The following is a 13,792-nucleotide window of genomic DNA, read 5'->3' on the forward strand; positions in this document are numbered from 1 at the left end:
CTCCATTATGGCTCTAATCTGATAGTGGTAGTGGGGAGGTAGACGCCTAGTCTCCATTATGGCTCTAATCTGATAGTGGTAGTGGGGAGGTAGACGCCTAGTCTCCATTATGGCTCTAATCTGATAGTGGTAGTGGGGAGGTAGACGCCTAGTCTACATTATGGCTCTAATCTGATAGTGGTAGTGGGGAGGTAGACGCCTAGTCTCCATTATGGCTCTAATCTGATAGTGGTAGTGGGGAGGTAGACGCCTAGTCTCCATTATGGCTCTAATCTGATAGTGGTAGTGGGGAGGTAGACGCCTAGTCTACATTATGGCTCTAATCTGATAGTGGTAGTGGGGAGGTAGACGCCTAGTCTCCATTATGGCTCTAATCTGATAGTGGTAGTGGGGAGGTAGACGTCTAGTCTACATTATGGCTCTAATCTGATAGTGGTAGTGGGGAGGTAGACGCCTAGTCTCCATTATGGCTCTAATCTGATAGTGGTAGTGGGGAGGTAGACGCCTAGTCTCCATTATGGCTCTAATCTGATAGTGGTAGTGGGGAGGTAGACGTCTAGTCTCCATTTTGGCTCTAATCTGATAGTGGGGAGGTAGACGCCTAGTCTCCATTATGGCTCTAATCTGATAGTGGTAGTGGGGAGGTAGACGTCTAGTTTCCATTTTGGCTCTAATCTGATAGTGGGGAGGTAGACGCCTAGTCTCCATTATGGCTCTAATCTGATAGTGGTAGTGGGGAGGTAGATGCCTAGTCTCCATTATGGCTCAGATCAACTGCCTACATAGTATACACCATAGACATACATTACATTCACCCACCCAAACATATCCAGCTCAGAGACCCAGCTCATGAGCAGCAGATTTTTATTTAGAATGGAAAATGAAGTTTTATGCAAGCGATTCACATCGACTCGTTCTCCAATCAAAACACTTCAAACTAAAACCTATCTTTCCTGCGTCGTATCAGAGCATTGGGGTATTGTGATTCTACCTCAGGGGAATACTTACGTAAATTAGATATTTCATTTTCAATAAATGTGCAAACATTTCTAAAAACGTGTTTTCACTGTCATTATGGGGTATTGTGATTCTACCTCAGGGGAATACTTACGTAAATTAGATATTTCATTTTCAATAAAATGTTCAAACATTTCTAAAAACATGTTTTCACTGTCATTATGGGGTATTGTGATTCTACCTCAGGGGAATACTTACGTAAATTAGATATTTCATTTTCAATAAATGTGCAAACATTTCTAAAAACGTGTTTTCACTGTCATTATGGGGTATTGTGATTCTACCTCAGGGGAATACTTACGCAAATTAGATATTTCATTTTCAATAAATGTTCAAACATTTCTAAAAACATGTTTTCACTGTCATTATGGGGTATTGTGATTCTAACTCAGGGGAATACTGAGTTTTCAATAAAATGTGCAAACATTTCTAAAAACATGTTTTCACTGTCATTATGGGTTGAGATTTTTTGGGAGAAAAAAAAGAAAAATAATAATTCACCCATTCAGGCTGTAACAACATGGAATATGAATACTATCTGAAGGTATCCAGAGATCCAGAGACACACACAGGAGCAATTGCTCAAGGGCACATCAACAGACGTATCTTTTTCACCTAGTCGGCTCGGGGATTCGAACCAGTGACCTTTCGGTTACTGTCCCAACGCTCTTAGCCGCTATCAAGATAAGCATGAAATCGTCATGAAAGGGAAAGATGCACATCCCTAACGATTAGGCTAATTATGTAAGCGTTCACTCATTTAGACAAATTGTCACCTGTCATCATCACAGGAGACTATTGTAATGACCATCATTACAGGATACAGGTGTGCATAAACTAAAGCTATAGGACAGATTATTTTCCTGTTGGTGTCCGTCGTCTGTTCCTCCCACAGGCAGACAGGCAGGACGAGGTCCCGTCGCAAAGTCTGCATCCCAAATAGCACCCTATGCCCTTTATAGTGCACTGCTTTTAAATCAGAGCCCCTGGTCAAAAGTAGTGCACTATGCAGGGAATAGGGTGCAATTTGGGATGTAACCCAAGTCTCATCAAAGCCAATTATGGAAATATTCCCCCAGAGAGAGAATAGGACTGGACTAGATCATGCAAATCTATCTGCCTGTTCGTTCTGCATGACCTCCACTGACCTGGCCTCACAGGGTGTGTCAATAAGCTACATGGAAACTGGGCCTGAATGCAGTCTCTCCAAAATTGGCATCCCTCTGTAGTTTTAAGCTGACTAAACTTTGTCCAATTTTCAAGTGCTACCTTCCAGAGCGAGTCGAGGCACCCAAAAGTTCAATATTAACCAACTAAGAAACAGGCCCATCTGATACATGTTCTATTTCAGGATATGTTCAAGGTTTGTTTGTTTTTTACGCAATCTTTTTCTTGATTTTTCTTTGCTGATCAACTATTGCCTCTATCTAAAGTCCACCGTCCAGTTCTAATCTAAAGTCCAGTTCAATCTAAAGTCCAGTTCTTGGCTGTTCAAACCCAAATCTCCCTGGCTTGTGTGTTCAGTATGTCTGGCATTAACTGATATTTCTCACACAGCACGCTATAAAGGCTAGTCAAAAAAAAAAAGGAACCACACACAAACAGGATTCTGCTTACCTCTATAGACTGTGATGGTATCTTCAGTTTGGAAAGGCTGGGCTTGGTGCTTTTCAAGTCTGGTAAGGGTTCAAGATAAGACTGTCCATGGAAGTCTTCTGGAAAGGGCTTGAGGTCCGGAGACTCGCTGGTCACCTGGTCCTGGCCGTCCATGGGCCGGACGTAGGCTGTGGGCTTCTGGGGCATGACCAGGTTGGGCTTGGAGGCAAGTGGTGGAGGGAAGGTCTGAGAGGGCAGGGTTGTCCCCTCGATGGCCGGAGGTGGGATGTCTCTCTGGGGGTCATCCAGGGGGGACACCACCATGGGGATGGGGTAGTCGGGGTGTAGGGGAGAGGCCGGGTGCCTCTCAGGGTGCAGGGGGGAGTCCTGGGGCTCAGAGTCGCTGGGGTCACTGGAATGTAGGGGGGATAGGGGCTCGGCTGGGGGGGACAGGGCGGAGAGGACCGGAGGAAGACTGGCACACTCCCTCAGGTCTGACCAGGGCTCAGTCTTTCTCTGGTGTGGGTCTGGGCTGGCCTGGCCCTGGCTGAGACCCAGGGAGGACTGGGTGTAGGAGGAGGAAGGACCCTGGAGCTTCTTCAGAGGCTGGCCAGAGTGGCCACCGCTCTGGCTTGCCCCGTACTGTGGAGGGTTCTGGAATGGAGGCTTCGCTCGGTCTCGGCTGTGAGATGGCCTCCCATACTTTGTGGTGACGTGAGATTGAGGATCCTTAGAGAAGCTGCTGTCCAAACACTGGTGAGTGTTGGGGTTGTTCACGTCTTCATAACTACCCAGCATCCGCTGGATACGGCTAGACAGTTCATCCCCTTTGATCGTCTGAAACAGAAAAGAAAAGTTACTCAGGTACTTCAGTGTTGTTGAGAAGATGGATCATAGCAGGGCTCTTATCAGCTCTGCAGTAGTTGTTAGCCTTGAAAATGAACAAGAACGATACAGTATGAGACTGAGAACAACAACAATAGCTACGTGCTCTCTGTTGTTGCGGAAGTTGACCTGATACTGCTAATGTTTACTTTGTGTCGCTGAGTCTACCTTTAAACCCAAACACCGTAACATGCAGCGAGGATGAAACTGTAGTTCACAGACAGAATGAGCATGACAGTTTAGCTGATTTCTTTCAGATAAAACCATGGTTTAAGTAGCTAAATATACTGTTGCCCTTTGTCTCTGTACGTGGCTGACTTTTTGACAACCAACCAATATGACCTTTAAAAGCAGGAGAGTAGACAAGACAAAGTTCTCTGTGACAGTAGCTAGCTAACCCCACGGGCTGTGGGTTCCATGTATGGGCTCACTGCGTCACTCCAAACATCCTCCTCAGAAAAAGGACAGCGTTGGGCAGTGGTTCAGGAGATGGGTTGCGTCCCGATTCTCTAGCCTTCACCCACACACTCCCTGTCATGGATTTAAAAGTATTGGACTGGTGTAAGCATTGGCTTGAAGACTCCTGAACATTTTTGATTTGAGTTTCCACTATTGTTGAATGCACGGCAGGGAGTCTGAAAGTGCACACACACTTCAGGAGAAATGTGGAGAATACGGTTGCCAAAGACCCTACAGTAGTAGAGCCGGAGACGGAAGAGGGAGCGAGACAACTCACTGCCTCCTTTTTTTCCTGGTTCATATACAGCCAATTAACTAAGTAGATCAGACCCAGCTGCTATCGCGTTGGTGCCTATGGGAGAGCCTCCCCTTAAGAAGACCGGAACTGTGGCAATTTTTTTTTTATATGGTAAACGGCCTGAGTAAGACATCTTAAAATGTATCCACCATCTTTGGTAGAGCATCACCTCTTGAAGACAAAGAACCCACCTACGCTTTGCTTCACAATCAATTCACATGGCCCGGCCACTACAATGCCTGTCCCTAACAGACTCCTGCCTTGCTTTTCTCTGGTCAATATGAGACGCTATGCATTGTGAACTAGAAGGGTGAACTCACGACCAGCAGTACCTAAACCCTAAGCCCTGGGATGTTAGTGACAGCTAATTCACCTCCTACAACATTGTTCACCTTGAGAGGCTGGCCTTGTTCACAGGCCCAGCTGACGACTACACAACATAAGGATTTGCCAGAATGAGCCAAATGCATCACAACAGGCAGCCGACCAAGGAAACAGAGCCTCTCATTCATCCACTGCAAAAACAAAGCAATCAGCTTAGCCATGGTAAAGAGATATACTTTACAGCTGCCAGCCACCGAGGGAAAGTTGTGCTTCTTTAAGAAACAAATAAATGAGTTTACAGTAGAAAGGGAGGATAGACTGAAGAAAGAGAGAGTGATGGAGTGAGTGAGACAGTTAAGTAGAAAGGGTGGTAGGCTACTTGAGGACTAGTCTATACTATGTCCATTATCTAACAACATGATATTATAGGTTAATATTTTCACAATTTCAAATTCTCTCATGGTTAATGAAGGATTGCTTACAAATGCCTGAAGCCCACTTCCTTGACCCCACAGACAACGCATCACTTCCCGTGAGGTCACAGCTCTGCCTTCTCTCTCTCTCTCTCTCTCTCTCTCTCTCTCTCTCTCTGTCTCTCTGTCTCTCTGTCTCTCTGTCTCTCTCTCTGTCTCTCTCTCTCCCACTCTCTCTCTCACTCTCTCTCTCTCTCTCCTCTCTCTCTCTCTCTCTCTCTCTCTCTCTCTCACTCTCCCTCTCTCTCTCTCTCTCTCTCACTCTCTCACTGACCCACTGACCCACTGACCCACTGACCCACTGACCCACTGGGCGCCCAGGCCAACCAGCACACGGCACGGAAGCAGACAGACACGGAAATAAATAGTCTCGCCAAATTACGTTATTTTAAGCCGCACCCTCCTGTTTCCAAGGAACCTAATTAGCCAACTGTGTTCCTGTAAGATCAGGAGAGGGCAACTTCGATCGTAACTCACGAGGAGCCGCAGTGGCTCGTGGGTCTGCGCAACCACATCCATACCGACAAAGGCCCTAGCCTTTTGGGGAGCCCGAAAATGTGCTTGCGGGGCACCCCCCCCACCTTGCAAGAAAAACATTTTAGCACCCCCCTCCATTAAATAACAAGCGGCTGCTGGAGCTGACAGGCTCTGATGGGGCACAGGGACAGGACTAGCTGTCTGTTCACCCAGTTTAGGCTACTCCTCAGGGGTTCCCACCCTCTCCCGTGTCTTGACAGGGCAGGGCACGGGGCTCCAAGAGGCCTCATTAACTGAACAGCTCCTTGGTCTACAGAAGACATGGCAGGCTGGGGGTTTCATCAGGCTCCGGAGAACATGGCTGGCTGGGGGTTCCAGCAGGCTCCAATCACAGGCTGGGGTTTCCATGCTCACTAGAGGACATGGTGGTCCTCACCCAATCACAGGCTGGGATTTCCATGCTCACTAGAACATGCTCGACCCAGAACATATCAGTTTTTCCGTCGCTACCAGCTGGCTACAACAAAACGGACGTAGCACACGCTAGCCGTGGCCTCTTGCTCACTGGCGCTTCACCACCGGACCTTGTGATAACTCAGCTATACAGCTGATATCTGCTGGACTGTTCCTTTTTACGGTACTACATCCTGTTTATGTTTAGCCTCAGCCCAAACATGGTTAGTTTATTGTTGTTTCGGTTATTTCTAATTGTACTATATCACTGTAGACCCCCCAGCCTAGCTGAACCTGCCTTGGTTAGCCCCTTTGTCCCTCCACCCATACACTCAGAGACCGAATCAATTTATGCCTCTAGAGATACTATCTCTTTCATTGTTACCCAACGCTTAGGTTTACCTCCACTTTACTCATATCCTTCCATATCCTTGTCTGTTCATAATGCCCTGAATCTTTTCTATAACACCCGAAATCTGCCCCCCTTTATTCTATGTACCCAACGCACTAGAAGACCAGTTCTTAAAGCCTTTAGCCGTATCCTTATTCTAGTCCTCCTCTGTTCCTCTGGTGATGTAGAGGCTAACCCAGGCCCTGTAGCCCCCAGTATCACTCCTACTCCCCAGGAGCTATCATTTGTTGACTTCTGTAATCGCAAAAGTCTTGGTTTCTTGCACATAAATATCAGAAGTCTACTTCCTAAGTTTGAGTTATTCACTGCGTTAGCACACTCTGCCAACCCTGATGTTCTAGCAGTGTCTGAATCCTGGCTCAGGAAGGCCACCAAAAATTCTGAAATTTCCATCCCCAACTATAACATTTTCCGTCTAGATAGAACTGCCAAAGGGGGTGGAGTTGCAATCTACTGTAGAGATAGCCTGCAGAGCTCTATCATACTATCCAGGTCTGTGCCCAAACAGTTTGAGCTTCTACTTCTAAAAATCCACCTTTCCAGAAATAAGTCTCTCACTGTTGCCGCTTGCTACAGACCCCCTCAGCCCCCAGCTGTGCCCTGGACACCATATGTGAATTGATTGCCCCCATTTATCCTCTGAGTTTGTACTGCTTGGTGACCTAAATTGGGATATGCTTAATACCCCCAGCCATCCTACAATCCAAGCTAGATGCCCTCAACCTCACGCAAATTATCAACGAACCTACCAGGTACAACCCTAAATCCTTAAACATGGGTACCCTCATAGATATCATCCTGACTAATATACCCTCTAAATACACCTCAGCTGTCTTCAACCAGGATCTCAGCGATCACTGCCTTATTGCCTGCGTCCGTACGGGTCCGCGGTCAAACGACCACCCCTCATCACTGTCAAACGCTCCCTAAAACACTTTAGCGAGGAGGCCTTCCTAATTGACCTGGCCCAGGTATCCTGGATGGATATAGATCTCATTCCGTCAGTAGAGGATGCCTGGTTGTTCCTTAAAAGTAATTTCCTCTCAATCTTAAATAAACATGCCCCATTCAAAAATACAGAACTAAGAACCGATATAGCCCCTGGTTCTCCTCAGACTTGACTGCCCTTGACCAGCACAAAAACATCCTGTGGCGTACAGCATTAGCATCAAATAGCCCCCGCGATATGCAACTTTTCAGGGAAGTTAGGAACCAATATACACAAGCAGTCAGGAAAGCAAAGGCTAACTTTTTTCAAACAGAAATTTGCATCCTGTAGCACTAACTCCAAAAAGTTTTGGGACACTGTAAAGTCCATGGAGAATAAGAGCACTTCCTCCCAGCTGCCCACTGCACTGAGGCTAGGAAACACTATCACCACCGATAAATCTACAATAATCGAGAATTTCAACAAGCATTTTGCTACAGCTGGCCATGCTTTCCATCTGGCTACCACTAACCCGGCCACCAACTCTGCACCCTCTGCTGCAACTTGCCCATGCCCCCCCGCTTCTCCTTCACACAAATTCAGACAGTTGATGTTTTGAAAGCGCTGCAAAATCTGGACCCCTACAAATCAGCTGGGCTAGACAATCTGGACCCTTTCTTCCTAAAACTAGCCGCCGAAATTGTCGCAACCCCTATTACTAGTCTGTTCAACCTCTCTTTCATAACGTCTGAGATCCCCAGAGATTGGAAAGCTGCCGCGGTCATCCCCCTCTTCAAAGGGGGGTGACACTCTAGATCCAAACTGCTACAGACCTATATCCATCCTGCCCTGCCTTTCGAAAGTATTCGAAAGCCAAGTTAACAAACAGATCATCGACCATTTCGAATACCACCGTACCTTCTCCGCTATGCAATCCGGTTTCCGAGCTGGTCACGGGTGCACTTCAGCCACGCTCAAGGTCCTAAACGATATTATAACCGCGATTGATAATAGACAGTACTGTGCAGCCGTCTTCATCGACCTGGCCAAGGCTTTCGACTCTGTCAACCACCGCATTCTTATTGGCAGACTAAATAGCCTTGGTTTCTCAAATGACTGCCTCGCCTGGTTCACCAACTACTTCTCAGATAGAGTTCAGTGTGTCAAATCGGAGGGCCTGTTGTCTGGACCTATGGCAGTCTCTATGGGGGTGCCACAGGGTTCAATTCTTGGGCCGACACTTTTCTCCGTGTATATCAATGATGTCGCTCTTGCTGCTGGTGACTCTCAGATCCACCTCTACGCAGACGACACCATTTTGTATACATCTGGCCCTTCATTGGACACTGTGTTAACAAACCTCCAAACGAGCTTCAATGCCATACAACAATCCTTCAGTAGCCTTCAACTGCTCTTAAACACTAGTAAAACTAAATGCATGCTTTTCAATCGAACGCTGCTAGCACCCGCCCACCCGACTAGAATCACCACTCTCGACGGGTCTGACCTAGAGTATGTGGACAACTACAAATATCTAGGTGTCTGGTTAGACTGTAAACTCAACTTCCAGACTCACATAAAGAATCTCCAATCCAAAGGTAAATCTAGAATCGGCTTCCTATTTCGCAACAAAGCCTCCTTCACTCATGCTGCCAAACATGCCCTCGTAAAACTGACTATCCTACCGATCCTTGACTTCGGCGATGTCATTTACAAAATAGCCTCCAACACTCTACTCAGCAAATTGGATGTAGTCTATCACAGTGCCATCCGTTTTGTCTCCAAAGCCCCATACACTACCCACCACTGTGACCTGTACGCTCTTGTTGGCTGGTCCTCACTACATGTTCGTCGTCAAACCCACTGGCTCCAGGCCATCTATAAATCACTGCTAGGCAAATCCCCGCCCTATCTTAGCTCATTGGTCACCATAGCAGCACCCACCCGTAGTCTGCGCTCCAGCAGGTATATCTCACTGGTCATTCCCAAAGCCAACACCTCCTTTGGCCGCCATTCCTTCCAGTTCTCTGCTGCCAATGACTGGAACGAATTGCAAAAATCTCTGAAGCTGGAGACTCTTATCTCCCTCAATAACTTTAAGCATCAGTTGTCAGAGCACCTTACCGATCACTGCACCTGTACACAGCCCATCTGAAATTAGCCCACCCAACTACCTCATCCCTATATTGTTATTTAATTTGCTCTTTTGCACCCCAGTATCTCTATTTGCACATAATCTCTTGCACATCTAGCATTCCAGTGTTAATACTATTGTAATTATTCTGCACTATAGCCCATTTATTGCCTTACCTCCATAACTTGCTACATTTGCACACACTGTTATATATATTTTCTGTTGTATTTTCTGACTTTATGTTTTTTTCTTTACCCCATATGTAACTCTGTGTTGTTTTTATTGCACTACTTTGCTTTATCTTGGCCAGGTCGCAGTTGTAAATGAGAACCTGTTCTCAACTGGCTTACCTGGTTAAATAAAGGTGAAATAAAAAAAAAAAAAAAAAAAAAAATAGAGGACATGGTGGTCCTCACCCAATCACAGGCTGGGATTTCCATGCTCACTAGAGGACATGGTGGTCCTCACCCAATCACAGGCTGGGAATTCCATGCTCACTAGAGGACATGGTGGTCCTCACCCAATCACAGGCTGGGGTTTCCATGCTCACAAGAGGACTTGTGGTCCTCACCCAATCACAGGCTGGGATTTCCATCCACATGGCCTATCCTCAGTGATGTCATCAACAACTGAACTGTGAGGCAAACCTATCAATCGCATAGCTACTTGCATAGCCTACACTCTGTAGTCTGTACAGCAGTGGTTCTAAAAACGTCCATGTGTTTGATCTATTCCAGAGCTGGCACAACTGAATCAACTAGTCAACTAATCATCAAGCCCTTGACTACGTGAATCATGTGAGCTAGTTCAGGGCTACAACAACATTGTAAACCGTCTGGGGGTTCCCGAGGAGAGGATTGAGAACAACTGCATCTCATTGCAAAGTCATGGGCATTAATATGGAGTTGGTCCCCCCTTTGCTGCTGTAACAGCCTCCACTCTTCTGGGAAGGCTTTCCACTAGATGTTGGAACATTGCTGCAGGGACTTACTTCCATTCAGCCACAAGAGCATTAGTGAGGTCGGGAACTGATGTTGGGCCGATTAGGCCTGGCTCATAGTTGGCGTTCCAATTCATCCCAAAGGTGTTCGATGGGGTTGAGGTCAGGGCTCTGTGCAGGCCAGTCAAGTTCATCCACACCGATCGACAAACCATTTCTGTATAGATCTCGCTTTGTGCACAGGGGCATTGTCATGCTGAAACAGGAAAGGGCCTTCCCCAAACTGTTGCCACAAAGTTGGAAGCACAGAATCATCTAGAATGTCATTTTATGCTGTAGCGTTAAGATTTCCCTTCACTGGAACTAAGGGCCATAGCCTGAACCATGAAAAACAGACCCTGACCACTATTCCTTCTCCACCAAACTTTACAGTTGGCACTCTGCATTGGGGCAGGTAGTGTTCTCCTGGCATCCGCCAAACCCAGATTCGTCCGTCGGACAGCCAGATGGTGAAGCGTGATTCATCACTCCAGAGAACACGTTTCCACTGCTCCAGAGTCCAACGGCGGCAAGCTTTACTCCACTACAGCCAACGCTTGGCATTGCGCATGGTGATCTTAGTCTTGTGTGCGGCTGCTTTGCCATGGAAACCATTTCATGAAGCTCCCGACGAACAGTTCTTGTGCTGACGTTGCTTCCAGAGGCAGTTTGGTACTCAGTAGTGAGTGTTGCAACCGAGGACGGTCCCGTTCTGTGAGCTTGTGTGGCCTACCACTTCGCGGCTGAGCAGTTGTTGCTCCTAGATGTTTCCACTTCACAATAACAGCACTTACAGTTGACCGGGGCAGCTCTAGCAGGGCAGAAACTTGATGAACTGACTTGTTGAAAAGGTGGCATCCTATGACGGTGCCACGTTGAAAGTCACTGAGCTCTTCAGTACGGGCCATTCTACTGCCAATGTTTTGTCTATGGAGATTGCATGGCTGTGTGCTCGATTTTATACACCCGTCAGCCGAATAGACAAATCCACTAATTTGAAGGGGTATTCACATACTTTTGTATATACAGTGCATTCGGAAAGTTCAGACCCCTTGACTTCTTCCACATTTTGTTACGTTACAGCCTTATTCTAACATTGATGCTGAAAAAAAGAAATTTAATCAATCTAAACAATACCCCATAATGACAAATTGCAAATGTATTAAAAACAAAAAAACAGAAATATTACATTTACATAAGTATGTTGAAGCACCTTTGGGCAGCGATTACAGCCTCGAATCTTCTTGTGTATGACGCTACAAGCTTGGCACACCTGTATTTGGGGAGTTTCTCCCATTCTTCTCTGCAGATCCTCTCAAGCTCTGTCAGGTTGGATGGGGAGCATCGCTGCACAGCCATTTTCAGGTCTCTCCAGAGATGTTTGATCGGGTTCAAGTCCAGGCTCTGGCTGGGCCACTCAAGGACATTCATAGTCTTGTCCCGAAGCCATTCCTGCGTTGTCTTGGCTGTGTGCTTAGGGTCATTGTCCTGTTGGAAGGTGAACCTTCGCCCCAGTCTGAGGTCCTGAGCACTCTGGAGGAGGTTTTCATCAAGGATCTTTGTACTTTGCTCCGTTCATCTTTCCCTCGATCCTGACTAGTCTCCCAGTCCCTGAAAAACATCCCCACAGCATGATGCTGCTACCACCATGCTTCACCGTAGGGATGGTGCCAGGTTTCCTCCAGACGTGACGCTTGGCATTAAGGTCAAAGACTTCAATCTTGGTTTCATCAGACCAGAGAATCTTGTTTCTCATGGTCTGAGAGTCCTTTAGGTGCCTTTTGGCAAACTCCAAGCGGGCTGTCATGTGTCTTTTACTGAGGAGTGGCTTCCGTCTGGCCACTACCATAAGGGCATAATTGGTGGAGTGCTGCAGAGATGGTTGTCCTTCCCCAGATCTGTGCCTCAACCAAATCCTTTCTCGGAGCTCTATGGTCAATTCCTTCGACCTCATGGCTTGGTTTTTGCTCTGACATGCTCTGTCAACTGTGGGACCTTATATAGACAGGTGTGTGCATTTCCAAATCATGTCCAATCAATTTCAATTTCCAACAGGTGGAATCAATATCTGTTTTAAATTTTTAATACATTTGCAAACATTTCTAAAAACCTGTTTTTGCTTTGTCATTATGAGGTATGTTGTGTAGATTAATGAGGAAAAAAGGTGCTTCAACATACTTATGTAAATGTGATATTTCTGTTTTTTTGTTTTTAATACATTTGCAATTTGTCATTATGGGGTATTGTTTAGATTGATAAAAAAAAAAATTCAGCATCAATTTTAGAATAAGGCTGTAACGTAACAAAATGTGGAAAAAGTAAAGGGGTCTGAATACTTTCCGAATGCATGTATAGTGTAAGTGCACACAGCCCACCCCAGCCCTACTCACTTCAGATCTCACTAAGAATGACTCACAAGGCAAGTACATCAGGGATGGTCAACTCCAGGCCTCGGGGACCAGAGTAGTGTCACACTTTGTCCCCATCCCTAGTCAACACAGCTGATTAAACTGAAGATCATGATGATTGGAGTCGGGTGTGTCAGCTGGGGCAAAGGTGTGATGCCAATCAGGCCCCAGAGGACTGGAGTTGCCCATCCCTGCGCTAGGCTGAGCCAGTTCTATAAGAGGAGAACGGCGAAAAACGACCTTGAGCCTGGAGCTAGCCTATACTACAGCTGCACCGTCGAGAGCATCCTGACTGGCTGCATCACCGCCTGGTACGGCAACTGCTCGGCATCCGACCGCAAGGCGCTACAGAGGGTAAGGGAGTACAGCCCAGTACATCACTGGGGCCGAGCTCCCTGCCATTCAGGGCCTGTATACCAAGTGGTGTCAGAGAAAGGCACTAAAAATTGTCAAAGACTCCAGCCACCCAAGTCAACGACTGTTCTCTCTGCTACCGCACGGCAAGCAGTACAGATGCATTAAGTCTGGCACCAATAGGACCCTGAACAGCTTCTACCCCCAAGCCATAATACTGCTAAACAGTTAACCAAATAGCTACCTGAACTATCTGCATTGACCTTTTTTTCCCCACTAACTCTTTATCATCTATGCTGTTGCATAGCCCTACCTATACGTACATATCTACGTCAATTACCTCATACCCTTGCACAGACTCGGTACTGGTACCCAGTTACTCATTGTGTTCTCTCTCTGCATTGTGGGTAAGGTCCCGCAAGTCAGCATTTCACTATTAGTCTACACCGGTTGTTTACCAAGCATGTGACAAATACAATTTGATTTGACTTCAGTGTTAACTAGACCTAGGCCACAGAGGGGTCACAGTATGAACGCAGGTCATCACCTCCGGAGCAACTCTTAAATACATCAACAAGACATTCTGAAGAGTTTC

The 13,792-nt window shown here is 46.6% G+C and overlaps 1 protein-coding gene across 2 annotated transcripts in view; it reads right to left on the minus strand.

The window, feature by feature from the left end:
* LOC121573394 (AF4/FMR2 family member 1) overlaps positions 1-13,792 on the minus strand; it is a 93,061-nt gene that overhangs the window by 59,935 nt on the left and 19,334 nt on the right. For both annotated transcript variants that reach the window (XM_041885334.2, XM_041885333.2), the window contains exon 3: positions 2,635-3,450. In XM_041885334.2, the coding sequence (XP_041741268.2) occupies positions 2,635-3,450 (816 nt within the window). The remainder of the gene's footprint in view (positions 1-2,634; positions 3,451-13,792) is intronic.

This window comes from Coregonus clupeaformis, chromosome 9 (assembly GCF_020615455.1).
Source record: "Coregonus clupeaformis isolate EN_2021a chromosome 9, ASM2061545v1, whole genome shotgun sequence".
Taxonomy (NCBI): Eukaryota; Metazoa; Chordata; class Actinopteri; order Salmoniformes; family Salmonidae; genus Coregonus; species Coregonus clupeaformis.